This window comes from Macrotis lagotis, chromosome X (genome assembly GCF_037893015.1).
Source record: "Macrotis lagotis isolate mMagLag1 chromosome X, bilby.v1.9.chrom.fasta, whole genome shotgun sequence".
NCBI lineage: Eukaryota > Metazoa > Chordata > Mammalia > Peramelemorphia > Peramelidae > Macrotis > Macrotis lagotis.
Genome location: NC_133666.1, coordinates 186,760,846 through 186,777,346, shown reverse-complemented (window position 1 = coordinate 186,777,346; position 16,501 = coordinate 186,760,846). Strand labels below are relative to the sequence as shown.

Genomic DNA, 16,501 nt, shown 5'->3' with positions numbered 1-16,501 from the left:
CATTACACTGTAAACTCTTCTCCTAAACCTTTCAATCAGTAGTCTTAATCCCAGCTCACATTGGTAAAATTTTGGATTCTGCTCAGGATGGCCAAAAGGGGAGTAGTCCCGGGCCCAAGTGAAGGGCCTACAGACTCCAGGAGTGAGGGTTCCCCGGCTGCCTCTATCTCTAGACAGGCTCAGGTCAGGGATCACCTCTTTTGCATGGCCTCCCTGATTCTCCCAGCTTCAGGTTGTTTCTTCCTCCTCAGTTTATCTGAAGCCTGGTGGGATGCCTGTCAAGAGATGAGAGGCCCAAAATGCAGTCAAGAATAGAACACTCTCCCAGCAGTCTTCACCTTAGCCAGAGCTTTTCCTCCCCTTCTCCAAGCCTGCCAGCTGTGGAGCACACACCTGACCAAGCCCAAAAGACATCAAGCAGACTAGTTGTTGTGTTACCTTGAAGCCCCTCTGCTGGTGTCCTTTTCCAAGATCTCCTAGTGAGGTGTCTGTAGAGTTTTTAAAGACTCCACCAGGAAGCATCAGCCTCTATCAGCTCCTACCAAGCTAGGTTTTGGTGTGGTCAGGGAGAGACTGCATATATGCCATCCATAGACCAGCTCAGTTCAGAGAGCTCCCAAGAACTGGCTTTCTTTGGCCATGGTGGCTCATCCAAGGAACAGTGGTGGGATGGGAGTTCTCTTAGTAGGGAGGCAATTCATCCTAGTGAGACCATGAATCCTTCAAGTATTTTAGTAAGAAGTCTTTTTTTTTTTTAGGTTTTTGCAAGGCAATGGGGTTAAGTGGCTTGCCCAATGCCACACAGCTAGGTCATTATTAAGTGTCTGAGGTCAAATTTGAACCTAGGTACTCCTGACTCCAGGGCCGGTGCTTTATCCACTGCGCCACCTAGCTGCCCTTTAGTAAGAAGTCTTCAGGACATGTAAAGACTTAAAATATATCAGAAACAAAGAGATTGCTAAGAACTGTAAGTTTAGAACAGAAAGAGACCTCAGAGGCCATCAGTTCCAACCCACCATAAAGCAAATCAAGAGGAGCAGGAACTCTCAAATAAATCCCATCTGTTTGTGACACCAGTTGTAGGGCAGGAGCTCTAGAGGGTTTTCTCCTATCTGCAGCTTCTTTAATTCAGAAAGACCAAAGGAATGCTGTGGAGCCATGGAGATTTTATACCATATTACTATGCAGACTGCCAGCGGCAGGGCAGCCTTCTATGTATCCCAAGTCTACTTATCAGCTTCCCAAGTTCCTAGTCCACTACTCTCCTCACATCTCCTGCATCTACTTTCCACTAGTTTCAAGTCCACTAGCCTGGGCATAGCACAAAGCCAGTAACAGGTCAACTTTGAGAATTACCTAAGATATAAACAATGTTGTATAACTGGCTAAATCTGATCAAGTTCCATAACAACTGTGACTGGGGTGGCGAAGTGAATAGAGTCAAGAGTACCTCAGTTCAAAACTGGCCTCAGACACTTAATAATGACCTAGCTGTGTGGCCTTAGGCAAACTACTTAGCCCCATTTGCCTTGACAAAAACCTAAAAAGAAAAAAAAATAACAACCTTGACGCAGGGAAATTGTGTTACATCTCTCATTTTAGAAATGAAGAGACTAGAGTCACAGAAGAGTCAAATGACTTGACTGGGGTCACATATCTGAAGTAGGATTTGAATTAAGGTTATTCTGATTCCAAGTCTACATTATACCATACTGACTCGCCAAAGATCTTCCCTCCCAAATTCCACCAAGAGAAAAGCATAGAAAACTGGTTTAGGTAAGCAGGATGGATTCAGTGAAGGCATCAGAAGCAGTCTTGGGAATTGCCTCATAGAAACATCCAGAAAGACAAAAGGCTGTGATATTCAGCAGCCTCCCCTTTTCTCCTTCCCTGAATTGTACCCCTTCAACCGTGATAACCTGAGTTGTCTTGCTAGTCCTAAATTTTGCTTTCTTGCTTGTCATGTTTATGAGATTTGGATTTTTGGTTGTTTCTTCAGATCACCAAAAACAGGATCCACTCCTTCCGTGATTATGGAATTGTAATGCTTGACCATGTAAAAGGTGTGGTGCAAGAAAATATGATCTTTCAAGGGAAGACCAAAAAGACCATTTTGCAGCAGGTTTCCAATCTTGAAGACTGTTTAATTCAAAACAACAAGCTTTTGGCTTTCAAGAAGTAAGTTATTGCCCATTTCTGTTGGCCTTGACAGATAGATAATCAGAATGGCGTGAGCTGCTTTAATTCTCAGCAGAGAGGAGAACAAGGCCAGTAGGTTGATTTGTTTTCTTAGCTATACAAAGTGAGTTAATGTGTTTTTAAAAAAATTATCAATAAAACTTTTTTCAATACCTTTTAGATCATACTTGGATTCTTAGTTGAAAACTTTATAACCCCATATTGACTAGACTGGAGCCATTAGTTTTATGAAAGATTTCACCTGGTCTTTTTTTTGCTGCTGTTTTTTAAAGAGAAAAGGAAAAAAGTTAGCACAAATCTACTTGCCTTTATAGTGAAAGTTGTAATCCATAAATTATTATATATTTTAAACAAATTGATATTGCATGGAAATTGCTATATAAATGTAAGGCATTATATATATATATATTTTGCACTTAGGATTTCAGCAGTCTTAAGTCTAACCCAGGGAAGTTTTTCATCTGTTTTCATCTAACAATGTAAATCTGTAGCTTCTCTGTGACTTAATCTTAGAGAGTAGCCTGGGTCACTGAAAAGTGAAGTGACTTACCCAGATAACCTGTGTCAGAATCAAGATTTAAAACCAGTTCTATTGTCACCACATTGCCTCTTCACTAATTCTCATCTTCTGGGTCAAATCACTATCTTTAAAAACAAAACAAAAAACCAAACATTATTTTTAACATTCAATTTTTAAAAATTTTGAATTTCAATTTCCTCCCTTCCTCTCACTCCAGTTATAAGCTAGGGAAGCTAGGTGGTGCAGTGGATAGAGTGCATGGCTTGGAGTCAGGAAGACTCATCTTCCTGAGTTTAGAAATGGTCTTAAGACACTCAACTAGCTGTGTGATGCTAGGTAAGCCAATTAACCCTGCCTCAATTTCCTCATCTGTAAAATGAACTGGAGAAGAATATTGTAAAACCAGTCTTTTCCAAGAAGACACCAAATGGGGTCATGAAAAGTCAGCCATGACTGAAATAACAGAACAACCAGTATTTCGGCACTAGGCCCCTGATAGTTTGTTAGATCTTAGAATGAAATGATAAACTCATAGATCATTCAAACGGAAGATTTCCTTAGCCCATAGCAAAAGAAAGGTATTCAACAAGGATCTATATCCAGGATGTCTGAGTTGATTCAATGAAGCTCCCCTGCCTCTGAGTTGCCCACTGTGGTCCACTAACCAAACTTCAGAACCTGCCTGGAGCTCTTCATAGCTTTTTTGTACTCATTTGTCCAGCTAATGGTGTTAACAGCCTGAGCCTTTAGCCTCCCTGATTCAATCCTCTCTCAAAGATGGTTTCATTCATTTTTTTTTTAGGTTTTTTCAAGGCAAACGGGGCTAAGTGGCTTGCCCAAGGCCACACAGCTAGGTCATTATTAAGTGTCTGAGACTGGATTTGAACCCAGGTACTCCTGACTCCAGGGCCGGTGCTTTATCTACTATACCACCTAGCCGCCCCTGGTTTCATTCATTTTTAAGGAAAAAACTAGAACTTGTGGAAGAGTTGGAAGTTAAAATATTGCTCCCACCACATATGGATCATTGTACAAGTGGATATAATAACTATTGTTTGTGTTGAATAGCAGTATTAGTTAAGATTTAAGTTCATCCTTAGGAGGCTCATTGAAAGCAACCTCAGTGCTTCAACAGAAAACAGAACAATAGGGACATGTATTATAATTGTGATCTCTATTTTTTGAAAGCTTTTCATTCCATGTGTTTAAAGATGAATATCTGTTATGGGGACAATACTATTATTCTTGGTGTAAGTGTTCTTCTAATGAACCACTGTGCAATCAAAGGTTCGGCCAGTGGGCGATCTTGCCTCTGGTATGTCCCATCATAGGCCTGGGGAATGGACTATATTCATTGTCTGTTGCCTAAGCTAAGTTCAGAAAGGCTTTAACCCAAGTTAACCTCCAGTTTATGAATTTTTAAACCACAGCCTAAATTATTGCATGGGCTACCTACACTGATGAAATCTTAGCTCAGTGAATTTCTCTAAGAGGCAGGGTGATACACCAACCAACTCTAAACATAAAAGGAGGCACATTAGTCAAATAATTCTGGTTACTCCTTATTTTTTATCTTTCCCCTATCTCAAGTCATAGCCCTTGTGCTTTTGTGGCCTGTAACTTCTTCAAGCCTCAGTGTCCTCATTTGTCAAATTAGGTGATAAAACAAAATGCTCTCTAAGATCCTGCCCAGCTCTACATCTATGATCTGATGATTTTTCTTATGTACTTATAATTTGTATTCCAGTTATCTGTGTACCTGTCTTATTCCCCTTATCAGACTGAATTTCCTGAAGACAGTTTGGGGCTACCTGAAACAGGAAGCCATTAAAGCTCTTCATGGAAAAATGAGAGTTTTGTCCTGGGGTTCTGACTTTTGTCCTCAATCTTCCCCTCACCTTTAGGAACTCACTCTATGTATCTTGACCTCCTGCAGGTCTGATGTTCCTTGGAAATTAGAGAATCCCCCTGCAAGGCCTCACATCGAAGAAACCACAAGAAGCATCTCTACAGCCCACAACAATCAAAAGGTGGCGAATGTGACAGCCAGGATAGCCACCCGCGTGGAAGGCCGATGTCCCAACAGTCGTAGTATCTTCTGTACTATCCTGTGACACTGCCTCAACAGCTCCCATTGGCCATTCTTCAAGCTCAGGTCCAGGCTGAGGAACTAGTTGGTCACTTTGCACTCACTGTCCCCAGGAACAGAGTGAGAGGAGGGAAATAACTTGGGGGGCTTTGACAGCTGCACAAGTGAAATTCATTGGGGTTTGGGATATGCTTATTTGAACTTCTTCCTAGTTCTTTGGGGAAAAAATATGCTTTCTTGGAATTGGGAAGAGTACCTGATGCAAATCCAAGTGATATTTTTTCTTTCTCCCTGGAAGCTGGTACAGGATTTAGCATGGAAGAGCCCAGGAAACAGGCCTGAACTAATATTTGAGGAGAAGAGAGAAGTTTGGGGGTTTCCAGTTCCAGAAGCCCTAGGCAGATGCGAGGGTAAAACCAGACAGTAATTATAACTTAATGAAAAGAGGGAAAAGGTAATTTTTTTGAAGGGGCCATAATAGGAAACACCACTTCAAGTCAAAAGATGTGGGTTTGAATTCTATCAGTTGCTAGCTGTGTGACTCCAGTTCGGTCACTTAACTTCTGTTAAATGGCCTCATTTCCTCCTCTGTTGAATGAGAAAGTTTGAACCAATTGATCTCTGATGACTGACCCTTCCAGCTCTAAAATCATGAAACCTGTGATTCTGTAGAGAACTGTGTGCTGGAAAGATGTGTATGTACATCAGCCTTTCAATCAGTACTCCTTGATGTCTGGGGAACCTGCCATCTTTGGGGTTCAGACCAAAGCTTAGTTCCAGACCAGATTCAGTTTCTCCACTCCAGAGCTTGGTGTACCTAGCACCAGCCAATTCTCAGGAAGATCTTTGTCCCCAACATACATGTCCCTAGGCAGTCTGGGGACAAAGAAGCCCGGGTCAGAGCCCCAGTTTCTGAGGCTTCCAGGTCCCTGCCTCTGCAGGCATCTGAACATTGAGCCAAGCGGGAGACCCCAAGAGCCACTTTTAACTACTGACACCAAGTCAAGTTTGTGTCTCTCTCTCCCTCTAGTCCTAGCCTAGTACCTTGCCGTGGAAGGCATTCCTGAGGGCTCTCCTGGAGTAGGAGCTCTGATGGATTCTACCAAGCTAGGAAGGCCGTGTTTCTGTTCCCAGAGACAGACCTGCCTGCTGTCCAAGGACAGCCTTCTCTAAGTGTGTACAGGCTTTTTATGACCAGAAGACTGACCACTAGCCAACTAATATTCTGGCCATGGTGACTTTTCTTATACACACACACACACACGTACACACACAGAGCCAGCACCCATTCATACAAACTCAATACAAATGCAGCTTAGCCAATCAGATATAATGAAGTTGTGTGCTTTGCTGCATTGATCCCAGAGGACTGTGCTAAAATGTGCTGCATCTGGGGATCACAGAGTCAGTCCTGTATACCCATAGGTCTGCCCCCTGCTGCACTGGACAAAGATCTCGGGGCTCTTAGGTGGTACTTGCCATCCATACCTTTCCACTGATCAAGACTTCAGGGCTTCTGGACCATGCAAGAAGTCTCTCTTGGAGGGAACTTGAGGGCTGCTGGCTTCATTTCGAGGGGAAGGTGAGCTAGGGGAGATTTCTGGGAAAGAGGATGCATTTGGAAACATGGGACCAAACACAGGTCTGCCCTAATAGTTTTGGTCTCCCGGTGCCCTTGCTATTTTCATTTCTTCTTTGATAAGACATTTCACATGGAATTGCTAGGACCCCCTTTTAAGATATTTGTTGTGCAGCAATTTCCTATTTTGAAAGAAAAACCATTTTTTATGTGAAAATAAAAAAAATGGGAAAATAAAGTGGTATATTTTTAAAAAATAAAAAAAATTTCTACCTGGTTTTCCTTGACTCCATATAGACATCAATAATAATAGTAATAATAATAATAATAATAATAATAATAATAATAATAATATATAGTAATAGCTAACATGTCTATAGTGTTTATTCTGTGCTAAGTATTTTTTAACTTTTTAATCTTATGCTATCCCTGTAGGTACTAGGAAAAGTATTATTATCATCTCCATTTTATAGATGAGGTAACTGAGGCAAGCAGATATTTAAGTGACTTACCCAGGGTCATGCAGCTGGTGTCTGAGGCCAGATTTGAACTTGTGTCTAGCCAACTCCAGGTCCAACACACTACCATGATGTCTCTGGCAGCTCCAGTCCCGTCCCCCCTCGCTGAGCTCCTGGGGTTATTTTGTTGGTGGAGCGATGCTCCCCACAAACAACAAAGTTGCCACACTTGGCCATTAGCAGCAGGGAGCAGCAGGGAGCAGCAGGGTGACTGTGACCAAGGACAGCAGTGGTCGTATTTCTTTATTGCTCCCTTCATCAAAACATAGAATCAAGGAATGTCAGTGTCTGTGGCCGTGACTCTGTCCTGGCTAAACACGTGTCCATGCATAGTGTGACTACGTGGGTCCCCATCGTGACCCTCCATGAGAATTTCCGGGTCATGAGTGTTCTCTGTGAGCCCTCCCCTCTACTGATTGCATGTATTTAAGGGTGTCCCTAGGCATCCAAGGGAGGAAGGCTTCTCACCTTTTTTTTGCTACATTGTTCTATTTTCTTTTGTTATGAATTAATATGACCTCTGACTAGTTGTAAAGGTGAGCACATGGCATGGTTTCAAATGGGTGCTAACTCATGGAATGCCTCAAGTCTGAGGTGTTTTTTCTGGGGGCAGGGGTGGAGCAATGTGTAAGAGGGTACGAAATTTAGTCAGCTCTTTCTTCAGAGGATTTGTCACTGAGGCTGTACCAGGAAACTTTTCCAGGTGGCTGAAGGCACAGTGGGTAGAGCACTGGACCTTGAATGAAGAAGACCAATCAAGAATACACTTCCCAGTCGTGTGACCTTGAGCAAGGCACCTAACGGCCCTGTCTAAAGATAATAGCATCTACTTCACAGGGTTGTTGTGAGGATCAAACAATATTTGTAAAAGACTCAGGATATAGTAGGTTCTACATAGTTTCTAGTCCCTTCTCTTTCCACTATGGTATAAACCATCGAGTTGGCATTCCAAAGTCCAGGCCTGCCTCCATTCCATAATAAGGCATTTCCATTATCTGTCAGGCCAAAGGCATGCTCATGGAAAACTGCTTTGGTTTGGCCAGATATAAATCCTCACCTGGGCCTTGGGAGATGAGGACCCAGAATGTTTCCCTCCTCAATATGAATGTGTCTGTTTCTACAGAGAAAAAAGTTGTATTTTCAAAATATTAGTGGAAAAAACTGAAATTGACTGTTAGAGACTAAAGCCTATTTTAAAAGACTTCAGTTAGTCATCCTCATTAAAACACAAAACATGAGAAGGCAGCTTCACTGACAACTAGGTGGGCATCAGATAGAGTGCTGGGCCTGGAGTCAGGAAGATTCATCTTCATAAGCTCAAGTCTGACCTCACACTTCCTAGTTGGGTGACCCTGGGCAAATCACTTCACCATTGCCTCAGTTTCCTCATCTGTAAAATAATCTTGAGAAGTAGCAAACCACTCCAGTATCTCTGCCAAGAAAATCCCAAATGGAACCCCGAATAATTAGGCTTGACTTAAAAACATGGTCACAAAGTTAAACTGGCAGTCAATGTTTTATCTGGAATAGTCTTTGCTCTATCTCTTGCCCTTTGTACCCTTTCATTAATGTCCAGCTTCAATACTACCATGTCCTTGAAACCCAAGGATTGGTTGTTGCTCAATCACATCTGGTTCTTGATGATTTCGGGGACCATACTATCCAGGGTTTGTTTTTTTTTTTTTTTTGCAAGACAATGAGGTTAAGTGATTTGCCCAGGGTCACACAGCTAGGGAATTATTAAGTGTGGCTGGATTTGAACTCATCCTCCTGACTCTAGGGCCTGTGCTCTATTCACTGTACCACCTAGCTGCCCCCATGTGATTTTCTTGGCAAAGATACTGAGAAATGATTTGCCTTTTCACTCTCCAGTGCATTAAGACAAAGAGGTCAAATGACTTGCCCAGGGTCACACCAATACTAAGTATCTGGGGTCAAATTTTGATTCGGTCTTCCTGACTCCAGGTCCAGTCTCTATTCATCAAGCCATCTTGCTGTCCCCATTCCTCTATCCCTACCCTGTGGGTAACAAGACCTTTATCTCATAGCCTATCCCCAGCTTTGTAATTCTGTAGGATTGGATGTCTGCCTGTCCCTGTCTTCTCCCTTACCAAGTCAGAAGTGGAAAACAGGAACGCTACCTGATCTTTGCTTTGTATCTCCCTAATGTCCACCACAGAACTTAACAGAAATGTGAACTAGGAAGCGGAAAGACAAGAGCCAAGAATACTTCACCACTCTCACTCTGGCTGAAGTGCTGTCTAGCAGGAACCACCAAGAGCACAGAGCAGAGCAGGAAGAGAGCGGGAGGAGCCGAGGCCTGGATCTGAGCACCGGAGGGACCAGGTCCAAGTCCCCTGCTCTCAAGGGGGCAGTCCCAAGCTACCCAGAAAGAGTGGAAGAATGACCAGCTAGTGATGGGCGAATGCCTTCTGGTTGTGGGGGCAACGAAGGACCGTGGTTATTTCTAGGGTTTTTCTTTCCATCAGTTAATGTCAGATGCCAGCAAATGAAGTTATAAATATGTCAAGGCCTTTCAGCTTAAATGAAGCATGAACTTCACCTAAAATCCAGCTTTTTAAGCTGTTTGGGAATGAGAGTAAAAGGAGAGTGGTTTAACAGAAAGTCACTGGCTAAGTAACAGGGACTGTTTGGCTTCAAAAATAAGAATATAGACATAACCGACATATACACACATAAACACATAACTAAAAAATGTGTATACACATATACACAACTGCATACAATACACACACATAGAACTAGCATCTATATACATGCACAAACGTGTATACACACAACTAATGTGTACACATACATGCACATATAAAACTATGTGCATGTAAACATGGCACACATTTATACAAACATAACTAATGTATATTTACACACATGCATTCACAAGAACACATAACTAACATGTTCACAATAACCTATACTTAACATACAATCTTACTTCTCTCCCACAACACATGTACATGTAACATGAACATGTCACTGCTATACCTGCCTATGGGTAAAACACACATACATGTGTGTATGTGCATATATTACATGGTTAACACATGCACCTATATTAACATGTCATACACTCACAAAACTAACATGCCCATATACATGCACATGTAACAAACACAACTGTATCCATAACATGCATGTATACATGGCATGCATATATATATATACAACATATCCATACAAAACATGTAATGTTATAATATATAAAATTATATGCTAGCACTACATGAAAATGCTAGCTACATATACAAGTATATACACATTTAGATAACTTATAATTCTCTCATTTGATCCTCTCAATCACCATAGGATGTGATTGCTTCTGTTATGCCCATTTCCCATTTTACAGAAGAGGAAATTTAGGCAAAAAGGTGAATTAACTTGTCCGGGTCTCAGGCTGCATTGTAACTGCGGTCTTCCTGACTCTAGACCTAGAGCTCTGTTTATACCACCACTGAGCCACCATTACCCAGTGTCTGCTAGAGAGTTCTTAAAATTTTCATGAGTTGTTTAAATGATTACAAAATGGAATTTCCTTGAGAGTTCGCAATGGGTTATCTCTAGGTGATTGGCCATTCACACCATGAATCATTTCAAGAACTGACATGCAAAGACACTGTTCTTCTGATGGAAAATGATAAGCTCTTTCATATCTCAAATAGGCAGCATATAGCTCCCTCCCAGGGTTGTTATAATTGTAAAACACTTAGCACTATATATGAGATAGCTATTATCCTCAAAATTCTAGTACGGAACTGCCAGTAAGTCTTCAGGATTGGTACTTGGCTACATAGCTCCCAGGAAAACTTAATACACAGTCACATGGAAATTTAAAGCTGCTAAAAAAGCCCTGTGAAATAGGTAGTCAAAGTAGTATTCCCATTTTTATAATGGACAAACAGGTGCTGAGGAGGTCAGAGACAGGTCCCCTGGAGAGGTAGCTGTTAAGTGTTGGAACTGATATTTTAAACATGCTGAGTCATTTTTACTTTTTTTTTAATAACTTTGAGGGGTGGCTAGGTGGCACAGTGGATAGAGCACCAGCCCTGGAGTCAGGAGTACCTGAGTTCAAATCCAGTCTCAGACACTTAATAATGACCTAGCTGTGTGGCCTTGGGCAAGCCACTTAACCCCATTGCCTTGCAAAAACTAAAAAAGCCTAAAAAAACAAAAATAAATAAAAATTAAATAACTGAACAGGATGGGGGGATCTCCTTTTAAGAGATGCAGGGGCCCCTAATGAAAGACAAGCAAAGCTGAGACTCATGAGACACGGGGAGTAGGATATTGGCATTTGTCAGACCTGTGGGGGAAGAAGGTAGGAATTAACATCTGGATGTATGGTCACTTCCCTCTCCCCTTGTCCCTCTGAACTGGACTTAAGTTGAAGAATCTGGGTTTGAATCTAAACTGACACACACAAGCAATGTTGCTGGGGGCAAACAAGTTAATCTTTAGTTTCTGTTTCTTATTTCTAAAATGAAGCTGGAAATATTTAGGGTTTTTGTGGAGAAAGGATTTCGTACACTTATACATGTTGGGGAATTCTCAGTTGAGGAGCACTGAACCTCTTGGGACAAGTGTATCTGTCAGCAGAGGTCTGTTAGGAGGCTAGATGGAAAGTCAAAGAAATTTATTAGCTTTATTTTTTTCTTTTATTAAAGATTTTTATTTGAGTTTTACAATTTTTCCCCCAATCTTACTTCCCTCCCCCACCCCCCCACAGAAAGCAATCTGTTAGTTTTCAGTTTCCATTGTACATTGATCCAAATTGAGTGTGATGAGAGAGAAATCACATCCTTAAAGAGACAAAAAGTATAACAGATCAGACAATAAGATTATCATTTTTTTTTTTTTCTAAATTAAAGGGAATAGTCCTTGAACTTTGTTCAAACTCCACAGTTCTTTCTCTGGATACAGATGGTATTCTCCATTGCAGACAGCCCAAAATTGTTCCCTATTGTTGCACTGATGGATTGAACAAGTCCTTCAGGGTTGATCATCGCCCCCATGTAGCTGTTAAGGTATACAGTATTTTTCTGGTTCTGCTCATCTCGCTCAGCATCAGTTCATACAAATCCCTCCAGTCTTCCCTGAATTCCCATCCCTCCTGGTTTCTAATAGAACAATAGTGTTCCATGACATACATATACCCCAGTTTGCTAAGCCATTCCCCAATTGAAGGACATTTACTTGATTTCCAATTGTTTGCCACCACAAATAGGGCTGCTATGAATATTTTTGTAAAAGTGATGTTTTTACCCTTTTTCATCACTTCTTCAGTGTATAGACCCAGTAGTGGTATTGCTGGGTCAAAGGGTATGCACATTTTTGTTGCCCTTTGGGCGTAGTTCCAAATTTCTCTCCAGAAAGGTTGGATGAGTTCACAGCTCCACCAACAGTGTAATAGTGCCCCAGATTTCCCACAACCCTTCCAACAATGATCATTATCCTTTCTGGTCATATTGGCCAGTCTGAGAGGTGTGAGGTGGTACCTCAGAGAAGCTTTAATTTGCATTTCTCTAGTAATTAATGATTTAGTAGCTTTATTTCTAATAACAGTTTGGTTTCCATATATTTTCAGGCCTACTCTGAGCAGATGTCTGCTGGACACTTAGGACAAAGGTAAAGCACCTCACCAGAGAAGCAGAAAAAGACAACAGCCAAGGAAGAAAAGGGAAGAATATGTGATGTAATTGGCAGGTTTTATTATAAGAAAACATTTCCTGTTCAAGGGAAAGAACCGATAATGAAAGAAGTCCTTTTGGACTAAACTTCAGTGTCTTTTATTCAAAGACAAGTAGTTGTTATGACAAAAGAGAAGACCACCTATTACTTTTTTTTTTTTCTCCTTCAGTAGGGTTTAGGGACTTTCTACTATGCCACTAGTAGTTAGGGTATTCATCCATCAAGATGTTGCACAACAACTGTATCTCCTATTTTTCTCCCACAGACATGATCAATAGCAACAACAGTGAATAATGATCATCCCTCTATAAGATGTAATTAGGAGGGGCAAAGAAAAGCTTTGCCCATTATCATGGTGAAGAAATGAATGGCTATTTCTCTTGGGCCAAACTAAAAGAGTTATTCATATTGGCAATCAATCAACCAACATTTCCAAAACCCAACCGTTAAAATTCTATCCCTTGGGGGCGGCTAGGTGGTGCAGTGGATAGAGCACCAGCCCTGGAGTCAGGAGTACCTGGGTTCAAATCCAGCCTCAGACACTTAATAATTACCTAGATGTGTGGCCTTGGGCAAGCCACTTAATCCCACTGCCTAGCAAAAACCTAAAAAAAAAAAAAAAAAAAAAAAAAAAATCTATCCCTTTCATGAAACCATTCCAGACTACATCAGTAATCTGTGGCTGCAGGTGCAGAGATGGATGAGGGAAGACTTGTAATCCTCCAGGCAGGGGTTAGGCATAGATTGTTAAGAGGTAGAAGGGGCTTAAAAATCCTCCATTCTATTTGTGAAATGGATGAAGAATCTGAAGATCAAGAGACTGAACTGGGATTCAAAACTGCATGCACTATCTCCCAAATTTAATGTTCTTTAATAAGCCCTTTCAGAAGACAGAGGGCAACTAGGAGGTGCAGCGAATGCTAAGCCTGAAGTTAGGAAGGCCTGAGTTCAAACTTGACTGGAGACACTAGCTGTGAGACTCTGGGAAAGTCACTTAATCCTGTTTACCTTGGTTTCCTCATCTGTAAAATGAGGTAGAGAAGGAAATGGAAAACTGCTCTAGTAACCCTGCCAACAAAATCACTAAGAGTAGGACATGAGTGAAAAACTCAACAGATCAGAAGTTGAATTCAAGTGAGTTTAGTACATCTTGTTCTTACAGAACCAATGTTGGTTCTTAGTGATCGCCTTAAAGACTTAAGTCTTTTGTCTATGAAATTCACCTTCAGGTTAACCTTCAGGACCGTATTTATTTCTTTCACTGAGGCATACCTATCTTTACCTAGGATAAGATTCTCCTAGCCCTCACAATCTCTCTTTCCTGTTAACAACCTCTCATTTCATGGGTGACTGGAGAAAAGCTGCTTCTCAACTGGTATAAGGGTTGGCATTAATAGTCCAGAAGTGGGGGCTTGGTCTTGTGTTTTGGTTCAATGGTTTCTTGAAATTAGGCCTCAAAGTGTCAAATCCATCAGAATTTTAAACTAAAACATTTATAGAAGCATTCTTTTCCCTGCAAGTACATCAGGAATCTTTCCTGTCGAAAAAGAATGTGCTCTTTTTTTAACGTCCCAGAGATGGAAGATGAGGATACCTATTCACAGACACAAACTGTTCCCTTCTTCCCCTTTCCCCTTGTTCAGCTTAGTGAGACAAAAAAAAGATTCACTTGAGATCTGACATCTGCACATTTCTGCTGAAGGGAATAAAGTCTGCAAGTAATAGAGGTTAATAAGGGAGCCATGGAAATCAAGGGCAAACGATATGAAAAAGATGGTTATGGCATAACCTCCACAAAGAAGCTGTTTTATGTCATTCCTTGAATGGATTACTGAGCTGACTTGCACTAAATTTCCCATTCAAAAATAACATCAAAATATAAAGGAAAGGACACAAATAAGAGTAAAATGAAACCCAATCAAGACATCATTTAATTCCATTTTTACAAATAATCTGGTCCCTCAAGACCAAGGTGGTCATCTTTGGCAATATAGGAAAGCAAGTGACTCCTTGAAAAAAGAAATACCTGCGGTATCAGGAAATAGATGCCAAGCTAGGGCAGACCTTTTGGTCTGGCAGTCTTCCTTGAAACTCCAATTCTCAATATGCCTTAAGTCCTTTTTTGGCGTGGTAAAGCAGGCAGGGGAATAGACAAAGTTCCTATTTTATGGTCCTCTTCACTTCCAGGTTCCAAAGACAACTTCTTTTTAGAAATCTTCAACCTCATAGCTTTTGCAATCTCAATTATCCTAAGGAAAAAAAATGATAATAGTCAAGAGGTACCACTTAATTAACACTGATCCACCTGGTTCTCACTACAAAGTCTTTCTTAGATTGTCTGCAAAGAGTCAAAATATCATTTCCGTTTTGACCAAAGATTTTCAACTACTGGATTGTCATTGAAACTAGATAGTATTTTTATTTTGAGCAGACCCCAAAGTCTGCTTTCAACTTTGGAAATAACACAGGCAATTTATTTTGTTAGAGAATTTGGACAATCCTCAAAAATTCAGCTATGAACACATGCACAATTAGAATGCAATAGTCAAATGAAATAGCTCAGATATTTAGAATTTCACTAGTTTGCCAATGGGTGCAAGAGGGATGTGTTCTGATTGCCAACTGGAGTCTGCAATCTATTCCCAGATGGTGTTGCATGTTGCATCAGGGCCTAAGAAAACTTGAGCTGCTGCAATGCTTTCCATCATGTCTGGTCTCTGTGGTTGTGTGGTCTCATCAATAATTATCTACAGATGTGTTTGTGATTTAGAATTTTTACAACTACAAGACTAACCTCTCTGGAAACATAGAGATCAATGCTGCCCATTAAAAGAATGTACAAGTGCACAGATACACCAAGGTTCTTTCTCCTTAACATTAGAACCCCTCTCTTCCTCCTCATCTCACAGGAGCTATTACTCTCCCTTTGAACACCAAATCCCAAGACCATTTCCCCTTGGCATTGGACAAGAAAAATTTTGGGACATTTTACTGTTCTTAGATTACTTATGAGATTTCATTATTTTGCTTCAGAACCCAATAGTCAGGAAGACCTCTCCTCATTTCAACTCAATTAAATAGCTTTTTGTAGCATGTCAGAATTTATGTCCTAAGCAGAAATAAGGATGAATCTCCTGCCCATCCTTATCAAATTCAGTTAATCACTGTTTTAGAAACTCTGGTAACTAGAAAACCTGAAGCACTGATGATAGGAAACAGAGATGGGACCTTTATGTAGAAAATGAAAAGAATGCTTAGGAGTCATCTGGGGAGGGGATTGATATGGCTACTTCTCCTCCAGATCTCCTGCCCTCCCACCCAAAGATTGATCTGAGACAGCAGGCCCCTCAGCCTCTGAAAAGCCATCTCCAAACCTGCACCTTCCCTGATATCCCTAGGAGTTATCAATCACCTTCTCCCAACAAGCCCTTAGGGAGCCTTCCCTCTTTTCCCCCACTGATTAACCTGAGACTTTTTAGAGAGTGGCAGAGACCTAACATGAAACACACATCTGAGGAATATCTCATCTCATCCTCAAGTGTACTAAGTCACTCTACATCTTGGCTATACAAAGAATATCTTTCAATGAACCTATTAAGTTTCTAAGTTCTCTGCATGTAGCCCACTCCTTTCCCCCTGGGCTGGGGATCAATCACAAATCACTTGTCCTGAGCACCACTCTGTGTATAAAGTGATAGGAATCTGATTAATCCTTCTCTTCTTTCTAGAGTAAACCTGACACTCTGGGAGGAGAAGACACTGGTGGTCCCCAGTAGCCTCCAGGACCAGAGAATTCTTGTTCAGCACCATAGCACTGAAATGAAGCCACCAACTTTTTCCCACAATGGCCAAAAGGAGGTTCTGCAAACTATGGGTGCTTAACATAAGAC

At 41.1% G+C, this 16,501-nt stretch overlaps 2 protein-coding genes across 6 annotated transcripts in view; one reads left to right on the top strand and one right to left on the bottom strand.

Annotated features, from left to right (window-relative positions):
* Positions 1–6,672, top strand: part of FBXO10 (F-box protein 10) — a 99,333-nt gene extending 92,661 nt beyond the window's left edge. For all 5 annotated transcript variants that reach the window (XM_074207608.1, XM_074207607.1, XM_074207605.1 and 2 more), the window contains 2 exons: positions 2,000–2,178; positions 4,656–6,672. In XM_074207608.1, coding sequence (XP_074063709.1) covers positions 2,000–2,178; positions 4,656–4,833 — 357 coding nt within the window. In that variant the 3' untranslated portion in view covers positions 4,834–6,672. The remainder of the gene's footprint in view (positions 1–1,999; positions 2,179–4,655) is intronic.
* A 4,975-nt stretch (positions 6,673–11,647) lies between these two features.
* POLR1E (RNA polymerase I subunit E) overlaps positions 11,648–16,501 on the bottom strand; it is a 37,138-nt gene continuing 32,284 nt past the window's right edge. The window contains exon 12 of the mRNA XM_074208016.1: positions 11,648–14,860. Coding sequence (XP_074064117.1) covers positions 14,722–14,860 — 139 coding nt within the window. The 3' untranslated portion in view covers positions 11,648–14,721. The remainder of the gene's footprint in view (positions 14,861–16,501) is intronic.